Source organism: Lepisosteus platostomus, chromosome 15, assembly GCF_059453375.1.
Source record: "Lepisosteus platostomus isolate fLepPlt1 chromosome 15, fLepPlt1.hap1, whole genome shotgun sequence".
In the NCBI taxonomy this organism is placed as follows: domain Eukaryota; kingdom Metazoa; phylum Chordata; class Actinopteri; order Semionotiformes; family Lepisosteidae; genus Lepisosteus; species Lepisosteus platostomus.
The window spans coordinates 22,344,463-22,367,097 of NC_142625.1; the positions used below are offsets into that span (position 1 = coordinate 22,344,463).

At 36.0% G+C, this 22,635-nt stretch overlaps 1 protein-coding gene across 2 annotated transcripts in view; it reads right to left on the bottom strand.

The window, feature by feature from the left end:
• The window catches only part of LOC148648251 (sodium/potassium-transporting ATPase subunit beta-1-interacting protein 4-like), a 63,529-nt gene that overhangs the window by 28,602 nt on the left and 12,292 nt on the right, over positions 1–22,635 (bottom strand). For both annotated transcript variants that reach the window (XM_088608333.1, XM_088608332.1), the window contains exons 2-3: positions 9,565–9,702; positions 5,617–5,697 (exon numbers count right to left, since the gene is read on the bottom strand). In XM_088608333.1, coding sequence (XP_088464459.1) covers positions 5,617–5,697; positions 9,565–9,702 — 219 coding nt within the window. The remainder of the gene's footprint in view (positions 1–5,616; positions 5,698–9,564; positions 9,703–22,635) is intronic.

A 22,635-nucleotide genomic window follows, 5' to 3' on the forward strand; every position in this document is an offset into this window, starting at 1 on the left:
AAACAGACACAGGTGGAAAAACACTGTACCGGACACACCCACAGATGGGAATAACACTGTATCAGACACACCCACTTTGAGCATTTTTGCATGCTGTATGTGTCCAATTGGTTCCATTTCAGGCAACACTGCCTGCTCTCATGCCTGTGACTAAGAACTGGCTGCAGTAAAAAACAAGAGACAGTGTTCCTCCCCAGGACCACAGATAGGAGCCACAGGAATTACATACGGTTATAATTAAATCCATTATATAATATTAAAGGATGACAACTAAAAAAGTACGTGAACATTAAAATGCACACTTCCAACCAGATAGGGCAGGATTCACTTTAGAGGAGCAGATACTTTAGGGTAATGCATTATAGCCACTCAACAAATACGTACGTTTTCTTTTCAAAACATTTAAAATGTGGTTTTACATCTTTGTACCACGTGCAAGATGCAAAAATATTCATTTACTGCATCTAAACACTCCTGCCACTGCTTCAAAAGTGCCTCCTTCCCCCTCTTTACCAGCATGGAGAGTCATCAATCCTTCATGAGAGAACCATCCAATAAGACGTAGATAGCCCAGTAGACAATCTCAAAGATGAAGCATTCCCAGCTAACAGATGCCTTGAAATTAAATATTATTTATCTGAAGATTGCCTGTCATGCCGTGTTTGGGGAAAATAAAGATTTTTTTTAAATTTCAGCAGGATCTCTGCATGGTTCTTTATGCAAGGCAGAAAAACGCGAGATTGCTCCAGCTTCTGGAGACCTGTATGTGAATAATTAAGTGTGAAAAGTACAGCTGCCAAGGTTCTAGCCGTATTAACCCAACAGATGGACACAGCTTGGATTCTTATGAATACATATGGCGTCTTGTAAGAGAACTGTCTGATGGAAGAGGCTCGCAAAATTATGGGAATGGAAATGCCAGAAAATTAATGTCGTTTTCCATTTCTTAAAACGAAATCAGCATTATATTTTTGCCATGTGATACTGTTCTTCAGCTGGTTTTGGTCCAATTTACCAGACCATGTGAGGGACAAGATTCCTCGTTTTTTTTTTTACAAGTTTCATTGAAAGGTCTTCACCTCCAATCAGTCAATGCCATGACATGCTACTGTATCCATATCTTCAGTAAGATGTGGATTAAGGAGACAGTTATGTGGTAAAACCATGTCATCTATAAAAGCAACACCAACTTACTGTACATGCTCAATGTAGAATTTAGGCAGCATTAAAAAAAAGCTCCCACGTTTTTGCAGCAAAAAGGGCAATTTGGATATTTGATAATGGTATGTGTTCACCAGTTTGTAATATTAAACTGAGAATCTTGGGAGAGCAAGAAATTAATCAGACCTTTGTCTTTTTTTAAACCCCATCTGCATAACAATTTTAAATATGTGCCATGAATCATTTCCTATAGCTTCAAATAAGTATGTGTAGTGTGCAAGTGCAGACAATGTGCCTTAGGCCCTCTAAGGAAAAGACATAATCAACGATTTCAGCACTTCTTAACTCGGTCATTACAAAGCCAGGCCTCCATGTTAGCCTGCGCTCACTCAATTCAAGGCTCATATTTCGGCTTGACATACTGCTCTGCACAGATTCTATAGCAGCACCGAAACAAAAAAGGCATCCCAATCAATTAACATCAACGCCACCGAGCCTGTCACACTCTACAGAAAAAAAAGACTGTCAGAAGAAAAGACTAATGAAACAATTTAAAGACGCAAAGGGGGTACAAGCGCAAAATGACAGCACATCCCTTTCACCAGGCACCTCCACCATTTTCAGATTGCATGTTTTGCACGTCCATGGAGTTCTTCTTTCTCATATGAGAAGAATTCTGGTGAATCAATCTTTCAGCCATTGTTTTTTTTTAGCTGGCTAAATAACAAAAGGCAAAACAGCTGCAACATAACAGCAGTCCAGTTTATTTGCAAAAACAACCTAATGTTTTTCGAAAAAGGAACAAAAATGGATGGGAAACCTATGTCCCGCAGATTTTTTCTTGTGTAAATACATAACTATGAGAGGTGAAGCTAAGGCTTAGTTCCCTGGAGAAAATGTCTACAAGGATGAACGTGATAAGAGTGAGGATGTAGGAATAATGTGATGCTTGGACAACAAGCAAGAGAGCAGGAGCCAGTATACTTCATTTAACATGGATTAACAAAAAACGGCTAATCCTGTAAGAGGGCTCTTACTGAGAGTCTTACGAAATAAAACTACGATTCAGAATCAGTCAAGCTGCCAAACCAGCAACTTGTTCTGATGTACTTGAGGAAAAAAAAACCTCCCTCAATTTAAAATGTTAGAAGGAACAATCGTAGCATACAGTCTATGAACAAGAAAATAGCAGCATTCATTATAGGTCATTGAAAAATTCTCAGCAGAAAATTAAACACTGAAACCATTCTTTCAGTTTTGAACTTTTCTTCTAAAATGTTCTTTGGAATATATTAAATCATAATTTAAGCAAGCAAAATCCGAACAATTACCACCACACATGTCAAAGGTGTGGAAAACTATAAGTTCTTCTAGGAACTTAAAATTCTTGACATTTTCCTTGTTTTCTGTTCATTAACAAACTGTATGTCCTTTTGCTTTCATGATCTGGTGAACTCATTTCCATAATTCTTAAAAAGATATATCATAAGAGAGTTTAATCTGGTAACATTGAACTGTTGTTTCACTGGTTTATCGTGATTATTGAATTTGCACTTAATTTGCTTGCAGCTGCTTCACATGTGCTGTACTACAATTAACTCTTCTTAATCATGGTAAGATTTTATTTATTCGAGATCACACAGATGTCTTTAACAACCACCAAATGTGTGTGTTATTTTTTACCTTCTTCTATATTTAATGACTATTTTTTTAAACTGCCACTGTAGAGATCTGAAGGTGATGTCAGTTTTCTAAAAGATATGATGGTGTGAAACATTGCTAAAACCAAATTTCATATTTAATAATCTACTATAATTCTCTTGTTCAGAAAATGGGTCATTAAAAAGAGGCAGATTACAAACAGTCGATCTTATTGCTTTTCTTAAGTGGTTTCTCTTGTAACTGAAATAAGGAATCGAATCCTTTTTTGACCTCTCTCTGACCTCTCCAGTAGCTCAGTAAACTCCAGAAATGATAGGAATCTTTCAAAGTGCAAAAGGCCACTGTGCACTCAATAAACCTGCTAATGAGTTATTGCCTGCCAGAAAGAGCTTTAAACTCACAATGTGGCTCATAAAATAATTATCCTTGGTGACGCAAGGGCTGAATGGTAAGCCTTTGCTATTTTGGGTTCATTTTTTAACTGACCGATTCACAATAATAATGACGCGAGGATGCCTCAGTTAGCTATTGTTCACGCTTTCTGTGTTGGGATACCTTATACATGGAGTTTGCATGTTCATCCGTGTTCATAAGGGCTTTTGCTAGCAGCTCAAGCTTGCTGACTTCCCAAAGACACTCTGACTATGTTAATATTTGTCTCTAGATGATCTTGCTGTCTTGGTACAAGTGTCTCTTACAGCCTTGTACCCTGTGTTTCCAGGATAGGATGCAGGTGTGATCTTTTCTAGGAATAGATGTGTCCAGCTGGATATCTCCTGCACACTGGGCAATACAAGTAGCTTCCAATTTTCTACTGGCACTAGATTTATAAACTCTGCACACTGCAAACCACAGCAGACAAAATTCTTACTAAATCAAAAGCTTTCACACAGTTCTCCACACAGCCACATTCAAACTGTATATAAAGTGGGAGTATTATTATAATTTTAATTCCAGAAGGACAGAGGGAATATGTAAACAATCTAATGATTGAAAACACAGAAGCTCAAACTGATTCCCATATGCCCGGTTTCCTGTGAAAATGCAAAGAAAGCAATTCAGAAGTGTAAAAGTTCACTTGGCACTGTGGTAAAATGTCCTTTTTTAATCTGTTCCCTTTGCCTTTATTTTTATATATTTAATTCCAATTTTTTTTCTAATAATTAAGGATATTATAAATAAAGACATTAAACATAATGCACAGAAACACATCTTGCATAAGGGTAAACACTGAGGAACAGAAAAATGTGGGCATAAAGTTCAATTGAATTGAAGTTAGCAGTTGCAGATGGAAAATGCTATAGAGGCAGTTTCATGATTTCTCCGATAACGCTTAAGGAGCACATTTTGAACCTGGACAAACACCAACACCAACGAATGGGCCTGCCTAGACCTCTTCAATGTACAGTACAGACACTCTGGAGCCCATTATTAGACATAATAGCAATCTTTTATTCTTGATAATATATATTTAACTCAAGGAGTGTTTCACAATACTTCAAAGAATTTGAAGCTTCAAGGACCTCAGGCAATGATTTTGGGAATAACTCTCTTAGCCATGTTCATTGTGTTCAGACTATCAAAGGGAGTACTGTATAAACATGGGTACATTTTTCAGTTATAAATACTGTATTAACTAAGAACTTAATTTATTGTCAGCTGTACTAACTGAAAAAGGGCTTTAACACATATGCATTAATCCAACAGAAACTGGAAATAAAAGAGGCTACTTATTTTAAGTGTTTATGTTGACAAATCATTTACATCTCCATGGCCATGTGGGAAGCAATTTCAAAGGCAAACTAAGTTTTGGGGTAAACAGAATTTAAATCAGGAGGTGTCATGTTGAAATTCTATACACCAATAAGTCCTTATTTAGAATACAGTGTACAACTGTGGTCACTTTGTAATAGATATTATGTTGCAGCTCTGGAATCAGTCCAAAGAAGAGCAACTGGGTGCGTTAAGGTGCTGAAGGGGATGTCCTACACTGACAAGCTGACGGGGCAAAATCATACGATTACAAGGGGACCTGATAAATATATTTAAAATCCAGCCCAGTAGACTGTTTCAGAAAAACACTGAAAACATGAACCAGAGCACACAAGTGGAATCTACACAGACATAAATTTAAAACCCAAAACAAAAGGCACTTCTTTACTCAAGAGGTTGTGGGATGACTCAAGGGTCATCAAGAGCATCCTCACCAACGGGATCACTGTTTGGTAACACCTCTTCTCGAGAAAGAAAGGCACTGCAGAGAATGGCCAATATGGCGCAGAAGATCATCGGCTGTGGTCTCACAGAGATTAAACAGCTCTATGTGGACCGCTGCTGTGGTAGAATTCTGCCCATCACAGAGGACAGTCAGCACCCCGGGAATGAGCTCTTCACCCCACTGCCCTCAGGCAAGAGATACAGTATAAGAGCATACGGACACTTACCCCTAGATTCTACACTTTTTACACTTGTTTAAACAATCGAGAGACTTTCTGTAAGTAAGAATTGTTGAAACAGATACCCTGGGTTCTTTCAAGAAACAGTTTGATGAGATCTATTAACTACTTCAGCTACTAACTATCCAATGGCCTCAATGACCTCCTCCTGTTTGTTACCTTCTTGGAAAAATAATTAATTCTAAAAAAATGTCATTTCTTTCTCACATTTTGAGCTTAACCTGCTCATAACATTTGAGACAGAACAATGAAGTGGGTGAGCTTCTTGGTTATATGTGTGATTTAAATTTGGCAAAAACTACCCGACTCGCAACAGAAACAAGGGTAGATGTCTTACCTTTGACAGACCTCCCACCTCCAAATAAAAGCAGATAATGAACACATTCCAGGTGACCCAAAGAGCTGCCCAGATAGCATACTAGAAAAAAAATAAAACAATGTGTGAAATGAAATTGCATCTTGGCTACATTTCACAGCCCACCGCTCTTACACACAGTACTTTACAATATTAAGCTCAGAGACAGTTGTATCAACACGGCTCTAGGTGCCACAGTGAGCTTTCAGGTGAGAATATAAATGCTCGTACAAACATGAACTGCAAGAAATATATGATTCAGGCGTTGGCTTTGCATTAGGATTCAGGCCCTGGAAATAAAAAAAGTAAAATTAGAACGTGGATTCTTCTTCATGTACTAATGGTGTTCCAATCATTTAAACATTTTGGATGTTTCTAATTCCCTCAGCTTCTCACTATGGTCATTCATTCACAGACTCACAATGGTGCTCCTATACATGCAGACACAGGTATTTATAATTTATGTTTGCAAATCTAAAGTTTGAGCTATTAAACATCCAGCACAGTAAGGAGTCTCCAAATGTCTCAGTTTGGATTAATATTCTCAACAGGCTAAATCCAAGGTGAAACTTCTTCACTATGTGGATGGTGCATGCCAGGGGCACAGATGCCTAAAGGACATCAGATTGAAGGTGCATACCTTTCAATTGGGCCAAGACTCGTATCATGAGCACTGACAGCTGTCAGTCACTTAAGCTGTTGCCAAATTGGGAAGAGGAGTTCAGAGGAGGACAGCATGAAGATTTCGTGACACCTTTTCACAGTGTCACACCCGAGCCAAGTCGAGCCCTTCTTGCAATATTCAGTGTGCAAGCTGTGCTGAGAGTGTGATCAGCAGACACAGGAATAGTGTGGATTGATATTGGTCGATAATGAATGTCAAGGTCCTGTTTGTTTTTTGCTGAATGCAAAGCTAAATGTGACAAGCCAGCTAAACAGTCAGCCTTGGAAAACTTCAGAAATAGCTGAGTTAACACTTTGTCCACCTAAGCTGAGGTTTTCAGTGATATATAACAAATGCTACTGACAGTAAACCTTATTGAGACTGTCATAATATAGAAAGCACTTAATGTGGTTAGATGAATTTAAAATATGTTAATGGTTTTGTATTATAATCTTGAGGAAGTGGTAGTCCATTCCCCGGTGCTTTCTTAGCAGTCTAGTATATTAAGCCATATTAAGTGTTTTGCACGTGAAGCAAAACTGTATATGAATGAAATCTCAGACTTCTTAGTAAAATATAGAGAAAGGTTTTATTTTTAAACTAAACACCAATCTTTAAGAGTATGTAATGTGTTGGTGCTGTTTATTACTCCTTTAATAACATGTTAATAGGCTGTTTCATAGACAGTTACAACAAAGATGTAAACTAAGGTGTGACCAGTGAAAGAAAAATAACAGTGAATCCTAATTTGTCTTACAGATAAAGGGAATCAAAACACTGTCTTAAATCTGTTACTTCACTGTGTTTAACCATAGCTGTGGGGCACAGATCAATAGGTCATAATAGCAGATACACAGTAAATAATCAACTCCACCTATCATTCTGATTCAATATGCCTTGATCTCACAGCTGATAAAAGTAGTTTTTGCACAAGAGTTTAAAGATAATATATAACTGCACTGAAATGATTCAACATCATTATTTTCTACTTATGCGGTTGTATTTCTGTGAACTCGATATCCTTACTTCAGGAAATGCCTTTTGTCAGATGTTCTTGTTTTTGTGTTATCAATGCTAAAATAAAAAGACCCAGTAGCTGTTCTCATTTTACTACAAGTTTTCCTTGACACTTTCGCCCCAGCCTGGACCCAGCCTGGACCCAGCCTGGACCCAGCCTGGACCCAGCCTGGACCCAGCCTGGACTCTGGATTGTTTTTGTGGCTGAGGTCTCATTCACTGGTTCTGGCCAGCAGAGGTGCTCCACTGCAAGAAGACCACTACTGTCAGGTGAGATGGTTAAAGCAGAATTACTGCCCAGGACTCTTAAAGATCAAGTTTCCAAGTCAGAACGCCCCACCCCTTTGACATAGTGAGCTTGTTAGCTGCTCACAGTGGCCCAATCAGACACTCAGATATATCTGCTCGACTGGAGACTGAATCCCAGGTCCGACCATACAGAACATACTGTACATCAGCCAAAGCACAACTGCAAGTTCAGCCAAGATCTCTGCAATCCAGCCTTGTTGCTGCATGCATACAACCAGAACAGCACTTTAAATTTATTGATACTAAACAAGTAATTATGCAGTCTATGAAGTTTTCATACATACAACATATTCTAATTGTGAGGGTGGGGAATGTCTGTACAGCAGCATTCACACTCAAGTGCTAAAAGTGTAGATGATAGCAGTTCATTCAATAATGATTCAAAAAGTGATAAATGACCAAAGATAAAATAAAAGCACATAACAGAAGAACTTTTATCGGAAAATCTGGATCTCTGGCAGCAATGTTTTCGATTGCAATCCGATTTCTTCTTTTGGCACTCCATCTTTTTTATCTTTAAATAATGAGACAGCCTTGCATTCATTACCTGTCGGAGAACACCGTTTCCTCACATGCCTTAGTGTCACCAAGGTCATGGCTACAGATGGAACGTTTTTCTAATGGCATGTGAAAGAGAATAACATTTCTGACAGGAAGCCAAGGAACAGAACTTTGTGATAAGTGATTTTGCATTTTGCAGAGGATTTTACTCAGAGGTACTGGGCAAATAGCATGAGATGAACACAATTTGTTGAAAGTTCATGGTGAGGTTCACATTTAAAAGACACTTAACATTTTACCTTTTACACAGAAATAAATCAATCATTAAAAGCATTGCATTTTGTAGCTGTTGCAGATAAGATAACAGTCACTACAGAATAAACCTACCATTAGTAGAGTCTTCTGGTTTTACCAAACGTAAAAGAAATTGTCTCAAAGGTACCGTTTACAGCAACATTTACACATATTTCATTTTAATAATTTCCTTTTGAAATGCTGCAGTAAGAAATTCAGTGAAGCATCTTTGCTTATGCAAATGGAGTTTGCTAATAAGGTATCATTGTTTGTGCCGAACAGCAGATCTTTGTTTGCTAATTCTCAATCTTATTTGCCAATTAATACTTATTAGCAGTTCTTTAAGAACTATGGTAAAATACTGTTCAACAATGTAATGTTGTTATTTGTGGAATAGAAATTCAAAATACAACCAAAGTGACATGAAATTGAAAACGGCACCACAAAATAAGGTCAAAAATAATTTATGCCATTTTGAAGTATTTTCTACCACATTCTAAAAGTGAGACAATCAGAATATTTTTTATGCTGGAAACATGCTATGTGACATTCACAACCTTGAGTAATTTAGCAGTAAATGACATTCCAAGCTCTTTGGCCTTAGAATGTCTAATGGGTAACCAATAGTTATTTGAATGACAAAATCTTCTTGTTGTAGTTGGAAGCTTTCAAAGGTAAAAAAAAAAAACCAAAATCAAGATCTGGACTCCGGAACAGAGAAGTAGACTGTACTTCTGTACTGTACTTGTTTCTGCTTCATGCACTATAAAAGATAATATTGAAAGAACCAGCAAAATGCCCTGCCATATATTTTGGGTTTTTGCTAGTTAATTTAGACAGAGAAGGGGCCCCTCAAATGTTTATAAATTCTGGAAGAGCTTTTCTTATAGCATGCAAGTAAATCTGATCATACAGTATGAGCTATACTTCACATTATTTAGTTATGATCACACTGTACCTCTTTCCCCACCTTTAAGCATTGAAAAAGTGAAAATGAAGAACACAAGTTATTTTAAGACGATGCCTGGTATGATTAATGCATGCACTAAGTAAAACAATAATTAAGTCTGAAAAAGAATGTGATGTGATCCTAGGAAACACAAGGTGCCTTTCTGAACAGTGAGCTTACAAGTTGCAGTACTTACCACAATAATGTACCGAGGCCTGTACTGGATGGTGCCAAACAGTCCCAGAATGACGATGATGATGTGGAAGAAGTTGCACAGAATTGGTGCCCATTGATAACCCAGGAAGTCAAACACCTGTCTCTCCAGTGCAGCCAGCTGCAGAAAGGAAAGCACAAGTGTGAGTCCCCAACAAGCAAGAGCTCTGTTCCACACAGGAAAGCCTTGCTTCTCCAGGCCATGTGCATCTTAAGCCCCGGATCTTACTTTTTTTTTTACTTTCCACATTCTAATTTCTTTGCATAGCAACTTTTTATTTTGCATGGAAGTGAATCTCCTGGCAGTCCTCCCAAACAGATTATTGCTTTTTTGTACTTCATCATTGCAGAGCCCCAGTATATAAGGTGCTCTAAAAAATAAAATTATTTCAGCACCTAAACATGGATCCAAGCAGATGGGAAATACTTTTTACAGAGACTTTTTCGTGCCAGGATAATACAATTTTTTAATAATACTATAGGACTGGGCTTATGCTGTTGAAAAAAGAAGACGGGATTCTGCTAAACACCAGGAATAAAAGAGAAAATACAGTCCACTTAAAAATAATGTTCCTAGGATTGTTTTTCAAGTGTTTTCTGCTGCTGGATATCTTCCCATTGTCATGCAGTCAATTAATTCAGAACACCAGTCGTGTGTCACGCTACAGTAATTGAACAAGTATTCTGCATCCTACCGGTGCTACAATCCACTTTAACAAAAATAATTAAATCCACCTTCCAACTCTGAGAACATATTTGCATTCACTTAATTAACATAACATTCAAAAACAAGGTGGAAAATGACTCTTTTGAAGAAGAATATGCGTTCAATTAGCCTCCTTTTGAACCAAGAGTGAACACCAGACAGAAAAGGAAGGCCACATTTGAATCGGAAAAAAATAACTAAAAAACGAACTCATCTTTTGCTACTTCTTTCTGCATTCAAAATTGTGATCCACAAGCTCAGTACACACCTTTAATGCAAATGCTTAAACTGTACATAAGATTTACTGTGACTAGAAGAAATTAACTTAATATTACCAAGGGAAAAAATAATTATGTGTACTAATTTTCAATACTTTGAACCTGAACTGCTCAATCCTGGTTTTGGAAGCCCAGTGCATTTGTAGGTCTTCAAACACAGCTCTTAACAAGCTAAACCATCTGGTTACTGGTTAGACATCGCCAATTTAACAGCTTCGTTCAGCTCTTCAGTCTCTGCTGCTTTATTTGCATTTTGGGTGTTTTCAAGAGGCCTTGAAAACTTGCAGATATGGTATACACAGTTTGTGCAGCCAAGACCATTTATACTACAGGAACATATTCTCACCCTCTGATGATGGAGAATTAAAGTTTAAAATGCAAACCACAAATAACTTTTATTAAGATCTAATTACAAAAACACTGCATTAAAAAGTATGACTGTTAATGCTATTTATGAGACATCAAGAATGCTCTATTAATGCTCCATGAGTAAATAGTTATTTCCAGCACATTCAAGCTGTTACTCAGCCACAGGGGCTGAGATTAAGACTGAAACCTATTTCCCCCCTAGTGCTCCACTTCCTCCTATGGTTAAATCCATACCCCTTAATTGGCCTCCTTTGTAAATGCATCTACAGCATTAGGCATTATATTTATGGTCAATCATACAGGAGTGTTTTTAATTATAACACCCAAACTACTATTTAAGAAGCAAATCCTCTTTCCCCTTTCCACTGGATTTTAAAGAGCTACACTCTCCCAAGCCAGGATGAAAAGACTGAAATATAGAGACAGTCCAGCAAACTGGTTAATTTACCTGCAACTCAACTGACCAGATTCTGACAGCAAGGACAGTGTTATTTCCCTGTCTAGTACAGGTAGCTAGTATACTGTATAAACTGACAGGGGAATAAACTGGGACAAAGCTAAATAAAACTGCTGTAGACATTAATACAAATCTAATGTATATGCATCAACTTCCTTGTTTCCTTTAGATTTTTTACAACAAAGGCCTCCTCTATACAGTAGACATATTAGGAGTCTGCTAATATTAAAACAGTTCTAAAGAAGGTATTTGTAGTTTATTTTGCCAAAAAAATAAAGATGTTAAATATGCAAATATGGCACCAAGAAAACAAGCATAATTCTTACTGACACATTGTATATTATAAACCTTCAGTTTACTTCACAAGCAAACAGCAAAGATGTGTGAAACATCCAAGTGGTGTATTGACAAGGAAAACAGAATTGTCTCCAGCTAATATTGAATTATTTACAACAAGTGACCAGCCATCAGAGCACCAGACATCCATAATGTATTTTCACAGGAAACAAATCCACCTTTTTTACTTCTAGTCAGGAAAAGACATGAGTATTGTGCCAGAAAAATGGTTCGAGATTAGAAATCACCTTTTCTAAGGAAAAATGCTAAGGAAGACGCCCACTGCCCAAATCTCATCATCCTGATTTAGTGCTGAATATGCATCCTGACAAAACAGAATGCGCTCAGGGACTTTTGGTTTTAAAGCAGCATAGAGCTGCACAGTTTGAAATCGGTAAGCACTGATTACTTCTAAAGCACCAGAATAGGAGACGTAATGCTTCTGAGATTAGGTTGTTTCTGCATTTACAAAACTCTGCTGAACGTGATCCAAAACAATACAGTGGAAAACCGATTTATAGACAGCAATAGTTGCCAAGATGTAAAAAAAAAAGAAGGTACATACAATTTCTTTCTTGAAATGCCCCATTTGTCTAACAATGAATGGATTGTAAGTAGTAAGCAATTCAGCAATCTGAGGGTTTTTGCAATAAGCAAATGAACTGTTAGCTACTAAATTGTGTGATCATTAACATCGGGATTATTGTGTCAGATTTTCATGCTGAGTGACACAAACGAGCCGCCATCCTGTAATGATGAAAACTAATTAAGAATGGACTTGTCTGGATGCTAACCATCTTTCCCCATATGTAGATACAGTTTATACTGTAGAGGAAAGAGAATGCACTGCAGCAATCAGCAGTGAGCTAAGGCTATCATTTATATTGAGCTTTCTAGTTAGTATACCAGTGAGTTAAGCATTTGAGATGCTTAAGAGAAGCAGAAAAATAGTGCAACAAGTTATAACAATAGGATTTTGAAGTCTAAGTGATAACCACAAGTTAAACATAGCATGACATATTAATACTGTCCTTTGACTATCTTTGGGTCACCTTAGGGTACACAATGAATAATTGTGTAGTTCAGAAAACCTTGCATATTGTAGTTTTATTTTAATTAAAAGGCTATCCATTACAATTCTGTCCAGAATTCCTTGCGAAATATCATTTTTTCTATGGCTTGACTCAGTTTAGTCACAGTGAATGATAAGCAGAGAACTTCAAAAGACATCATAAGGTGGTAACAACCAATTATTAAAAAAAAATCTATAGGTTTCTAAATGTTTTCATATAGTGTTTGCTATAATAATTGGCCTCTTTGGATCAATGTATTCAATTAAAATTGGAAAAAAAACAACACACAGATAAGAAAATAGCTTCTCTCACACAACAGTGAGTGTAAAGAGATAAAAATACCAATATCAAGATGGATAAGTTAACAGAACTGATTTAACCTTTAAGCACAGAGTACAAACTACAGATTAGATTATTTTGCTGGGTCTGAAGAGATATACAAAATGTTCTTATGCCCTATATATTTTCAGTTACTTTATTATCCATCATATTTGTAATCAATACACCATTTTTTAAATGGTGAGAAACAGTCTACTGTTACTACTTTGTATTTCGGCATCCTCCTTTTACAAAAGTAATTATACCACAAAAGACCACATTAAACTAAAGTATTTTTACACATACATAAGATTCTGTCCATAAAACCAGGTAAATGCAGGTTCAACTGTTAGAAGAAAAAGGATTTGAAAATTGGTCTTGTTTTTCATTAAAATAATTTTAGAAATTGAAAACACTTTTTCTAACAAGCACATGATGAAAGATTATACTACAGCAGAGAATTCCAGAAACAACACCATGATGACTGTTGTAATGTACAGTAACACAGTACAACCTCTTAGATAGTGTTGGCCTTGACCAAACACATCATTGAACAGCTGACTGTGATGCAGCGCATCTCCTTTATCAGTGGAACTTTTGAAACTCAGGGTTTGGATAATGATAAGATAAAAGTATTGAGTATCAACCACCAGCTTCAATAGACACAGTTGAGTGCTTGCGCAATAATGACTGTGTGAGAGACTCACTTTACATTGGACACCACCGGCTCTTGATTCAATAAAAACCTGAGTGAGCGGACCTTAATTACATTCGTTCAGAAAAATCCAAATCACCTTACATTGCAGACATCGATATAGATTACTGATTTCACATATAAGGAAATATAGCCAAAAGCTATTCATATGAATAATGGTTCAGCCATTACTTTAACAATCAAAAATAATGCACTACTGAAATAGCAAAAGCCTCTAGTTCAAACACTGGAGAAAGGAGGATCAATGGAAAATAAGATGATGTGGATGCATGTTTCGCTTGGTTCCTGGTACATATTGCCCACAGCACAAGAGATCAAAATAGCACATCTCTTTGTTAAGGTAGTGATGCCTTAAGATAACAATATACTGTAGACAAGTACTGTACAATTAGACGTCATTAACATTGTATCTTTACAATGATGAAAAGAATACCATAGAGCACAGCTACTCAACTTGTTGCCCTTGCAATCTGCTCCATTCCAGGAGCTATCAGCTTCTTAATTATTCAATTAATATTCAGCAGTAAAAATCTACCAATTAAGAAGCTGGTTGTATCCACATCTGGAATGAGGCAGGTTAGAAGGGACTTAGTGAGAGTTCAGAAATGAAGTGCAACAAAACACCTGCAATGGCTACAGTCTGACCTCACAGGGAGCTAGCATTTCAGGGAAAAAATAAATGGCAACTCCATTTATTTCCAAAGGAAACACTTCAGATTAGTTCTTTAATTCTCGGTAGCACTGACACTCCCTTCTGTCTGACACAGCTTCAAAAAGTTCAGCTTGCTCTTGTGGAAGCTGAAGCTGTTAAGAAGCCTGAGGTAATGTTGATAATAAAATAAAGAATTGTTATTGCAGCAGAAAGAAATACTAAGTATACAAATGAAACTGAATTTCGTACATGGAGCAAACGTCTTCTAGTATCACCTCTCCATAGCCACGAGCAATCATTGTTTCATGTATTCTCACTCTGACATTTTATATTTGAAATTCAAATAAACATTAGTCTCAACCCACAGTCCAATTAAATGTTCAGGCCAGGGGCAAATATTTCATCATAAAGAGATTACTCACCCATACTGATATAGAAAGGCTTATCGTTCAGTTGACTAGAATATATTTTGTTTTACTTGTACACTGTTTATTACTCACTGTTCTGCTGTTGTTTACAATAAAATTAAACAATTATATAGACAACAGTCCACATTTGCTATACTCTATACTCAGAGAGCATGATGTTAAACTTTTAATAAAAACTAAGATATACTGAAGGATAAAAGGTCTATGTTAATAGTAAATAGTAGGATTCATTACAACTGTGATTAAAAAAACCATAGCATCATGGTTCTCCTCTCCAACTTCTTGTCTTTAATTGAGGATAAGCTATTTTTTTCTTTTCATACACAATCTAAGAGCTTCCAATGTACAGCAGCAGAAAGTAAAATTTAATAGGAGATCAGTACCTACCAAAATGAATGTTTAAACAGGTAACCATGTTAAAATGTGAAAACAGAGTTTCCAGTGTCAAGCAAAATTGTGATTTATGAAGAACAATATTTTAAACTGAGATTAGAAAATTCATAACATGTTCCTTACACATAATGCATAATGGAGCCACCTCAGAATACAGCTTTTAGTAGCTGTTATTTCTGGGGTAACCGGCTGAATGTAACCATATGCTAAATGTTTTATTTTGATTATTCAATAAGTTTCTGCTGATTTGTTTCCCTTAAAACAAATGTCAAATAACACAGTGGACTTGAGCTTCAAACTAACATTTTTGCACCTAAGATTTTTCACACAGCATGGGGATATTTTAATACAATATAATTTGCTTTAATTGCTGCCAAGAGAAAGTCATTGATGTACCACATTAACAATATTATTTCTTCTTCCAGTGTTTCATTAAAGGCATTCAACACTGAAAAGACTGATTGGGAGGCACTACACAGAAAAATTAAATGATTATGTTTATTTGAGTTCGAATGGAGACATTGCATGGCCTTGACTTTGATAGAAAGCACAAGCAAGTGGGAATCACTAAAGTGAAAACATGTAGTCCATTAGCTACCTGAGGGACTAATTTAGATCCAAATGAGGAGGGAACACATTACTGGAAACTAAAGGAAGGGGTGCTTTGAGCGGTTTTATCAGATTTGTCCATAGATTAGCCCTCATGCCTCACAAATCATCTTCCATAATGTACTGTACCTTTTTCTAAATGGATCTTGTCATCTAACTCCTCGTTTAGTAATGTTGCAATAGGTCTGTGCCCCCCTCTTCCTTACTCGCAAAAATTGTAGAAGAGCCTTTTGCAGTCAAGCATCATGTTATCCTTAACATGATTGTAATGATGCTAAAGAATGATAATTTTTGAAAACACTAATGGAAAAGGCTTTAGGTATTCACACAGACAGGCATCTGTGCAAATCCTTTAAGGAGTTTGATGACTTTAATCTCAGGCATCATCGGTGAGTTATGATCCGGTAATTTAGAAGATTAGCCAGTCACAGCACACATGCATCTTCCTTTAGAAGGCTCTCCACACCCTGTTTTGTATTTTTAAAAAACATTCATGAAATATACTTAAACATGTTTATTTAAAAAAATATATTCTTTAGGACTTCTACTTAAAACAGTACGCTATAACAAAGTTCATGCTAAGACTACTTCCAAATTCTGATCCGGAAATAATCCAAATATTAAAGGTAAACCGGTTTTAGCCCCAAGTAATTAGCTGTGGATCAGATATGGAAGTTATCTGTACACACTCTGCAAGAAAAGTACATCTTTAGCAGTGTAGTGTGTAATCGTTATTGCTTTAAAGACTCTAAAGCTAAACTTCTTAGCAAACCATGCATTTCTATAAATTACCAAATAGAAGATCCCAAAAATCTGCATCACTACATTAGGCAATTTAAAAACTCTTAGATAAAACCACATTTTCTACTGTAAAAGACAATAGGCATTTTTCTGCATAACATAATGAGAGTTCCTGTCAAGCATCTCTCATTGTGAGTCTCAGATCTTTCTCAGCAAACCAATCTGTGGCTGAATTGAGATCTTCAAGCTATGTGATCTAAGCACAAACTGGTACCTGCTGTTAACAACATTTTTTTTTTAAATCACAGCTCTTCTCTTAGACTCCTTCAGCATCCCTAATCAAATTATGCCTTTGAAACTGCAGGACTCAGTAGGCACAAACAAGTTACCCAATTAAGAAAAAGTGTTGTACTAATACATTAGGAAGTATGGATAAAATTATTGTGGATTGTGCATCAAATAGTACCTGTTTACCACAATCCCTTTAACAAAGTATTGTATTACTGAAAGGGACGCACTTGCTGTCATAGACTTCAAACATCTGAATGTTGTTCTGAAATCCTTTTTAACATCTAGGAGCCCATTAAAAAGAAGAAAGCAAGAGACATCCCAGGCTCAGACATGGCCTTCACCCTCCCACTCATTTCCCGCCTCTCCCTGAAAAAAGTTTCAGTGTGTTTTCTTTTAATGAGTCTTTGCTTGGATCTACCCAACTTCTTCATGAAACATCTTAGCAGCTTGAAATGACCTCTCTGGAACAAGGAAACAAGTTCTTATCAATTCTTATCAGCTCTTCCATTAAAAACCTAGGTGCTTCATTTCTGTACTGCATTTGTCTTTAAAGGATAAGACCACCACAAACATTGGTATCTTGCTAAGCAAACAATGAAATCTTGGCACATACTGTCTACTCTTTCTGTGTAGTGCAAAGATAAACTGCTGGGCTTCTTTAAACTCCAATTACCTCTAATCTTGGTTAGTTTTGCCAAGATTAATGGTAATACAATTTGTAGGGGAATAGTCATGAATATGTGACTAGCTGCCAGACTCCTAACCCTGAAAATTAACTATGGAACATTAGTTTGAAGCCAGAGTAGAAGGTTGTTAAGGTGACTATAAATTGCATGTTCAACTGTAAAACATCTTCTGCAGAAATGACAATTAACAGATTTACAAAACAGAGGTTTTGCATGTGGTACAAGTTCCTAGTATTGATATAATTTTAATAGTGGAACACCATCATTATTTTATGATGCTTGTCTAGCTAATGCACTGTTTAAGAATATACTCCCACATACTTCCCAAAGAAGGTGGATTCTGCTTTAAAGTTCTGATATATGATTTTAAAGAAATAAACAAGGAAATAACAGTTTGACAACATATTTATATATCAGAGTATCATGCTGGATTAATGGACAACTATATAAACAGCTTTCAGAACTATATGAATTTAAAACTAAGAAAGTTGGCATTTGGTTAACTGAGAAAAATGTTGTTATGTAAGAAATTCTATTAAATTAAATTCTAAATTTAAAGATTTTTGTTAGCACAAGATTAAATTACCAACATATCTAAAGAGCTGTAAAGAGCATATCTGGTAACCTTAATGGTTACCATAAAACCATTTTACTATTTTTTTTATATAATGATATTTTATGGTATACAGTGAACAGTTTTTACTTTTAATTAAACTGTTTCATAACTGCAACATTAATACATTACAAATAATGTAGCTAGCTGTAAATGTGATGGAATTAACTTTAACAATGCTTGCCTGATAAAAAAACTGAAATGCTAAAATAAATGTATTGCTTGTCATGCTTAGTATTACAATTTCATACTTTGTGAAATGAAAGTTTAAGACAAAAAGAGTAAACATTCTATAGTGCAGCACTTCTGAACAGCTGACAACATTGAACATTGTTTTATTGGTCCTGGAGCCATTTGTAATCTTTTCAAGAAAAACAAATTCTTCCCGATGTGAAAAAAATAATTAAGGAGCTGAAAACACATTTCTTTTATCTGTCAACTATGGATGCTTTTAAAAAAAAAAACATATTGAAAAAATTGTCACACTTTATTTTTATAGTGTTCCAAATAAATCAATAGAAGAGCAGTCCATTGTACATGGTTAAAATTTCCCTTTTTGGTTCCCATTGGTCACAATCATGATTGCCTTTGAAAATTCCAGCAGGAACACGCTAAAAGATTTGCTCAGAATTGCTTTCTGTCAGTTCCATGAGTGCCAGTGAATGGATAAACATCTTTTTAAGAGGAATTGAGAAAACTGGGCAAGAGAAAGCTTTTTCTGGTCCAATTATTTTGAAGAAGTGATGCCATTAAACTGACATTTCTGTATCACTACAATTTGAAACAGTGCTCACAACATGTTTATTGTAGAACAGAAATAAACAAAGAAATATAGGAATTTTAATTAAATTATGTTGTCTAAGCTTAACTGGAGATGCACAATTAACGTACATATTTTTGCAATTCAATTTATTGGTATGTCAATACCTTTAATTATTATATTCATTTCAGCATAAGTTATCAATAAGACTGTATTTGGTCTTAGCAAAGGAGCAAAAGTCTGAATATAAGATATTTTCAATGTGAAATCAATGAAGTCAAGGAATAAAAACAAGTAAAAGTGAAAATAAAATACTAGATTAATTAAAGATTTAGGTTCCCCTCAAACATCAGTTTATTGAGTATATTGTTATGAGAATAACAGCACACTAGATAATAACAAGCTTCTGTCTTTGGATTTAAACTGATGCTCCTGAAACAATACATCTAGTCCACACAAAGGTATTGTGTTATGTATAATTGATGCTGGCACAAACTAGTTTTTTTAACTGACAATTCTCTCATGCACAACATCCATTTTAACTCTAGTATCTTTACAAAAGGTAACAAGTCTATTGTAAATTAATTAACCTGTAAACAAATTATTTGTCCTGATAGGAAATGAGCTTGTTTGTACTATTTCCATTAACTATAAAGGAGCTAGACATACAGTTCAAGTGGTAGGATATTCAAACACCATCCGGAGTTAAAGATCACCACATTACCTTACTAAACCACTGATGCTTTTCGAAGGCCACTCTATCAAAACAAGACTAACAAAAATGTCTCAAAAGCCAGGAAAAACAAAAGTATCTTATAAATCAGCAGAACTGAAATTTCCATAATATGTTTCCATCTGTTAGCCATCTCATTAACCAAAGCAAACAGAATTCAGCTTGGGTAATTCTTTAAATTCATAGTCCTATAACTGCCAACTCTGCATTATTCTTCTTGAGTGAATTCTATCACTTGCAGCACATCTGCAAGGAAGGTCAGGGAACCCAAGCATAATTAGATCCCTTTCTAGAGAACTCTTGTAGATTTATGAGAAGAATAGAAAACATTCAGCCTTCTTGAATCATTTTATGAATGCATAATTATTTTGTTTCACCGAGAATGTCCCACTGCTTTGTCAGCGGTTTTCACACATCTCTGTTAAACCAATGTAATAATGTGAAGGGAGCAAATGTGAAGGCAGAACGCTCTAGAAACATCAGTGCAAAATACAGGGTACTCTACACTCCACTCTCTTGTCCTCATGATCTGACAGGATGACTTAAGAAACTGTAAAAGTGCTCCTTAAGGTCTGGAGCTGTTTCAGTTACTGTTATGTCTAAGTAGCTTGATATTTATGCCACTGGTTCAAGGTCCTGTTCTGTCAAGTTATACACAGAACCTGCTGTACAAGACTTTTTCCAGAATACATGAATAACTATTCTCTAGTCCCTCAGCAATTAGATAATTGCATTGGGAGCAGGATGTCTGGAAGCTTATTGTCATGATCTGGGATGGAAGCAGATGTTACACAAGGATTGCAAACACTTACTGTAGGTTAAGGCGCAAGTTTATTTTGGCAGTAGTAAAGGCAACAGAACAGCTCTTTATAGGGGCAGCCTTTTATAAAGCAGTCCTTTATCGAACTTCTCTCCTCAATCGTTCTGGGGAAGGAATTAGAAATGGTGCCCTAAACAAGCTCATCATGATCATGATCATAATCAACACTCTTTTGCCTGATAAACTGATGCAAAACATCCTGGCAACAAAGTACAAGCAACGGCACATGACAAGAATTTGCTATTTTCCCTGCCCAGAACCATAAGAAGTTCCACATCACCACAACAACTGCAGGAGCTCACGACTGTTGGAACAACAAATCTGTTATGTGTCCAGATAGGCCTAATCCAGCTCCTCAACATTGACTTTGGAAGAACCAATGTCCACAGAAATACAGAAAATACTCTTCTACAAAGAGACATTGGAATTTACACCAGGAAACACCCGGACTGGTTTGATGTAATTTATATTTAAGGGTATTTTTCCAAATCACTACTTCACAAAACAGTTCAAAATTTTAAACACATTCCAGAGAAAGTACAGTGCACTATTAAGACTTTATTTAGAATGCCGTCTACAATTTTGGTCAAAGCAATAAAATGATATTCCTGCTCTGCAATCAAGACGAAACAAAGAACCACATTTATTCCCTCAAAAGAATGTCCTTCACTGATAAAGTAGAAGAACTGAATCTTTGGTCTTGAACAGATAAGACTATAAAAAATTAAGCGCTGTGGATTTCTTCATAATCTCTAGTGTGAAGCACAGACTAGAGGACACCGGTGGAAACTACAAGAAAGTGGATTTAAAACTGAGAATGAGACACTTTTTACACAAAGGGTAGTGGGAGATGAACATGAGCTACACAACTATTGTTGAAGCTGTTATCCTGGCTTTTTAAGAAAGAGCTGAAATAAATTAGCTATTACATACCCAAAAAGATAGATGGGTCAAATGGCATCCTTTCATTTGTAAACATTCTTACAAATATATTCATCTTATTAATGTAAAAGGAAAAATGTATACTACCCTGTGGAAGAAGAACACAATACACAATATGTATATTAAGATAGCTGTTCTGTTCTTGATTTTCTTGATTAGAAGTTAATAACAGTAATTTTCAACATATAAACGGTGACCCTCCTAAACAAACCTTTGTATTCTTGTATTAATGCCAGTTAAGTAGTCCAAAATGGGTTTGGTTCCTAATCATCACTCTAAACACTTTAGAATAAGTTTTTTTTTCTCTTTGAGGAAGAAAATTAATATCTTCAAGCTCTGCACCCTTTGCATAAGGAAATGTCCTCCAGATAATTTTATGTAACCTCTTGCATTTTAATTTTACCTCCCATGTTCATGTAGGTTTATGTTTTCAGAGTCTTTTTAAGTTGCCATGGGAACAGTCCTTTGGGGTCCAGTTAAAAAGTGCTTACCCGAGACAGCAGGCTATACTCTCAAAGGTCACTTGCTTAATTGGTCACTGGGGACTCCAAGTGGTTCTTTTTATTTAATGTTTCAAACTGTGGTGATAAATCATCAATCATTTAACTAAATTCAAGTTTCGCTCCCATTCATCACAAGCAAAAACCTCAACACTTGTCAGCTCACCATAAAAGTGTGGGTGATTAACTTACTTATTACATTTTAGTGGTCCTTCCATGCTACACAACAGGTGTGTATATCACACAACCATAACTAGTGAAAATGTCATGAACGAGATATTATCGCTGGGTCTTTATGGGGACAACCTGAACACGCAAGTCAATATTGCTTATGATCTTTACATGTTTGGAATTCATTACACAATTTCACCATGTTCCAGGACACAATCTCTAAGGTTCTACTCATAATTACTTAGGACTACCTTATAATTATGTTTGTAATGACAAAGAAAAATGTTGTCCTGCATGATGTTTTAATGATGATAAGTAAAAAAAAAACATTTTTCAAATCAAGGAAACTGCTACCAGCCTCAGCGTGTCACAAGTGTTGTGATTTCACTTGAAGATTATTACAAGCACAGACAGGAATCTGTTCCATTTTCTTAAATCACAGTGTTTTTTATTGAGGTTATAC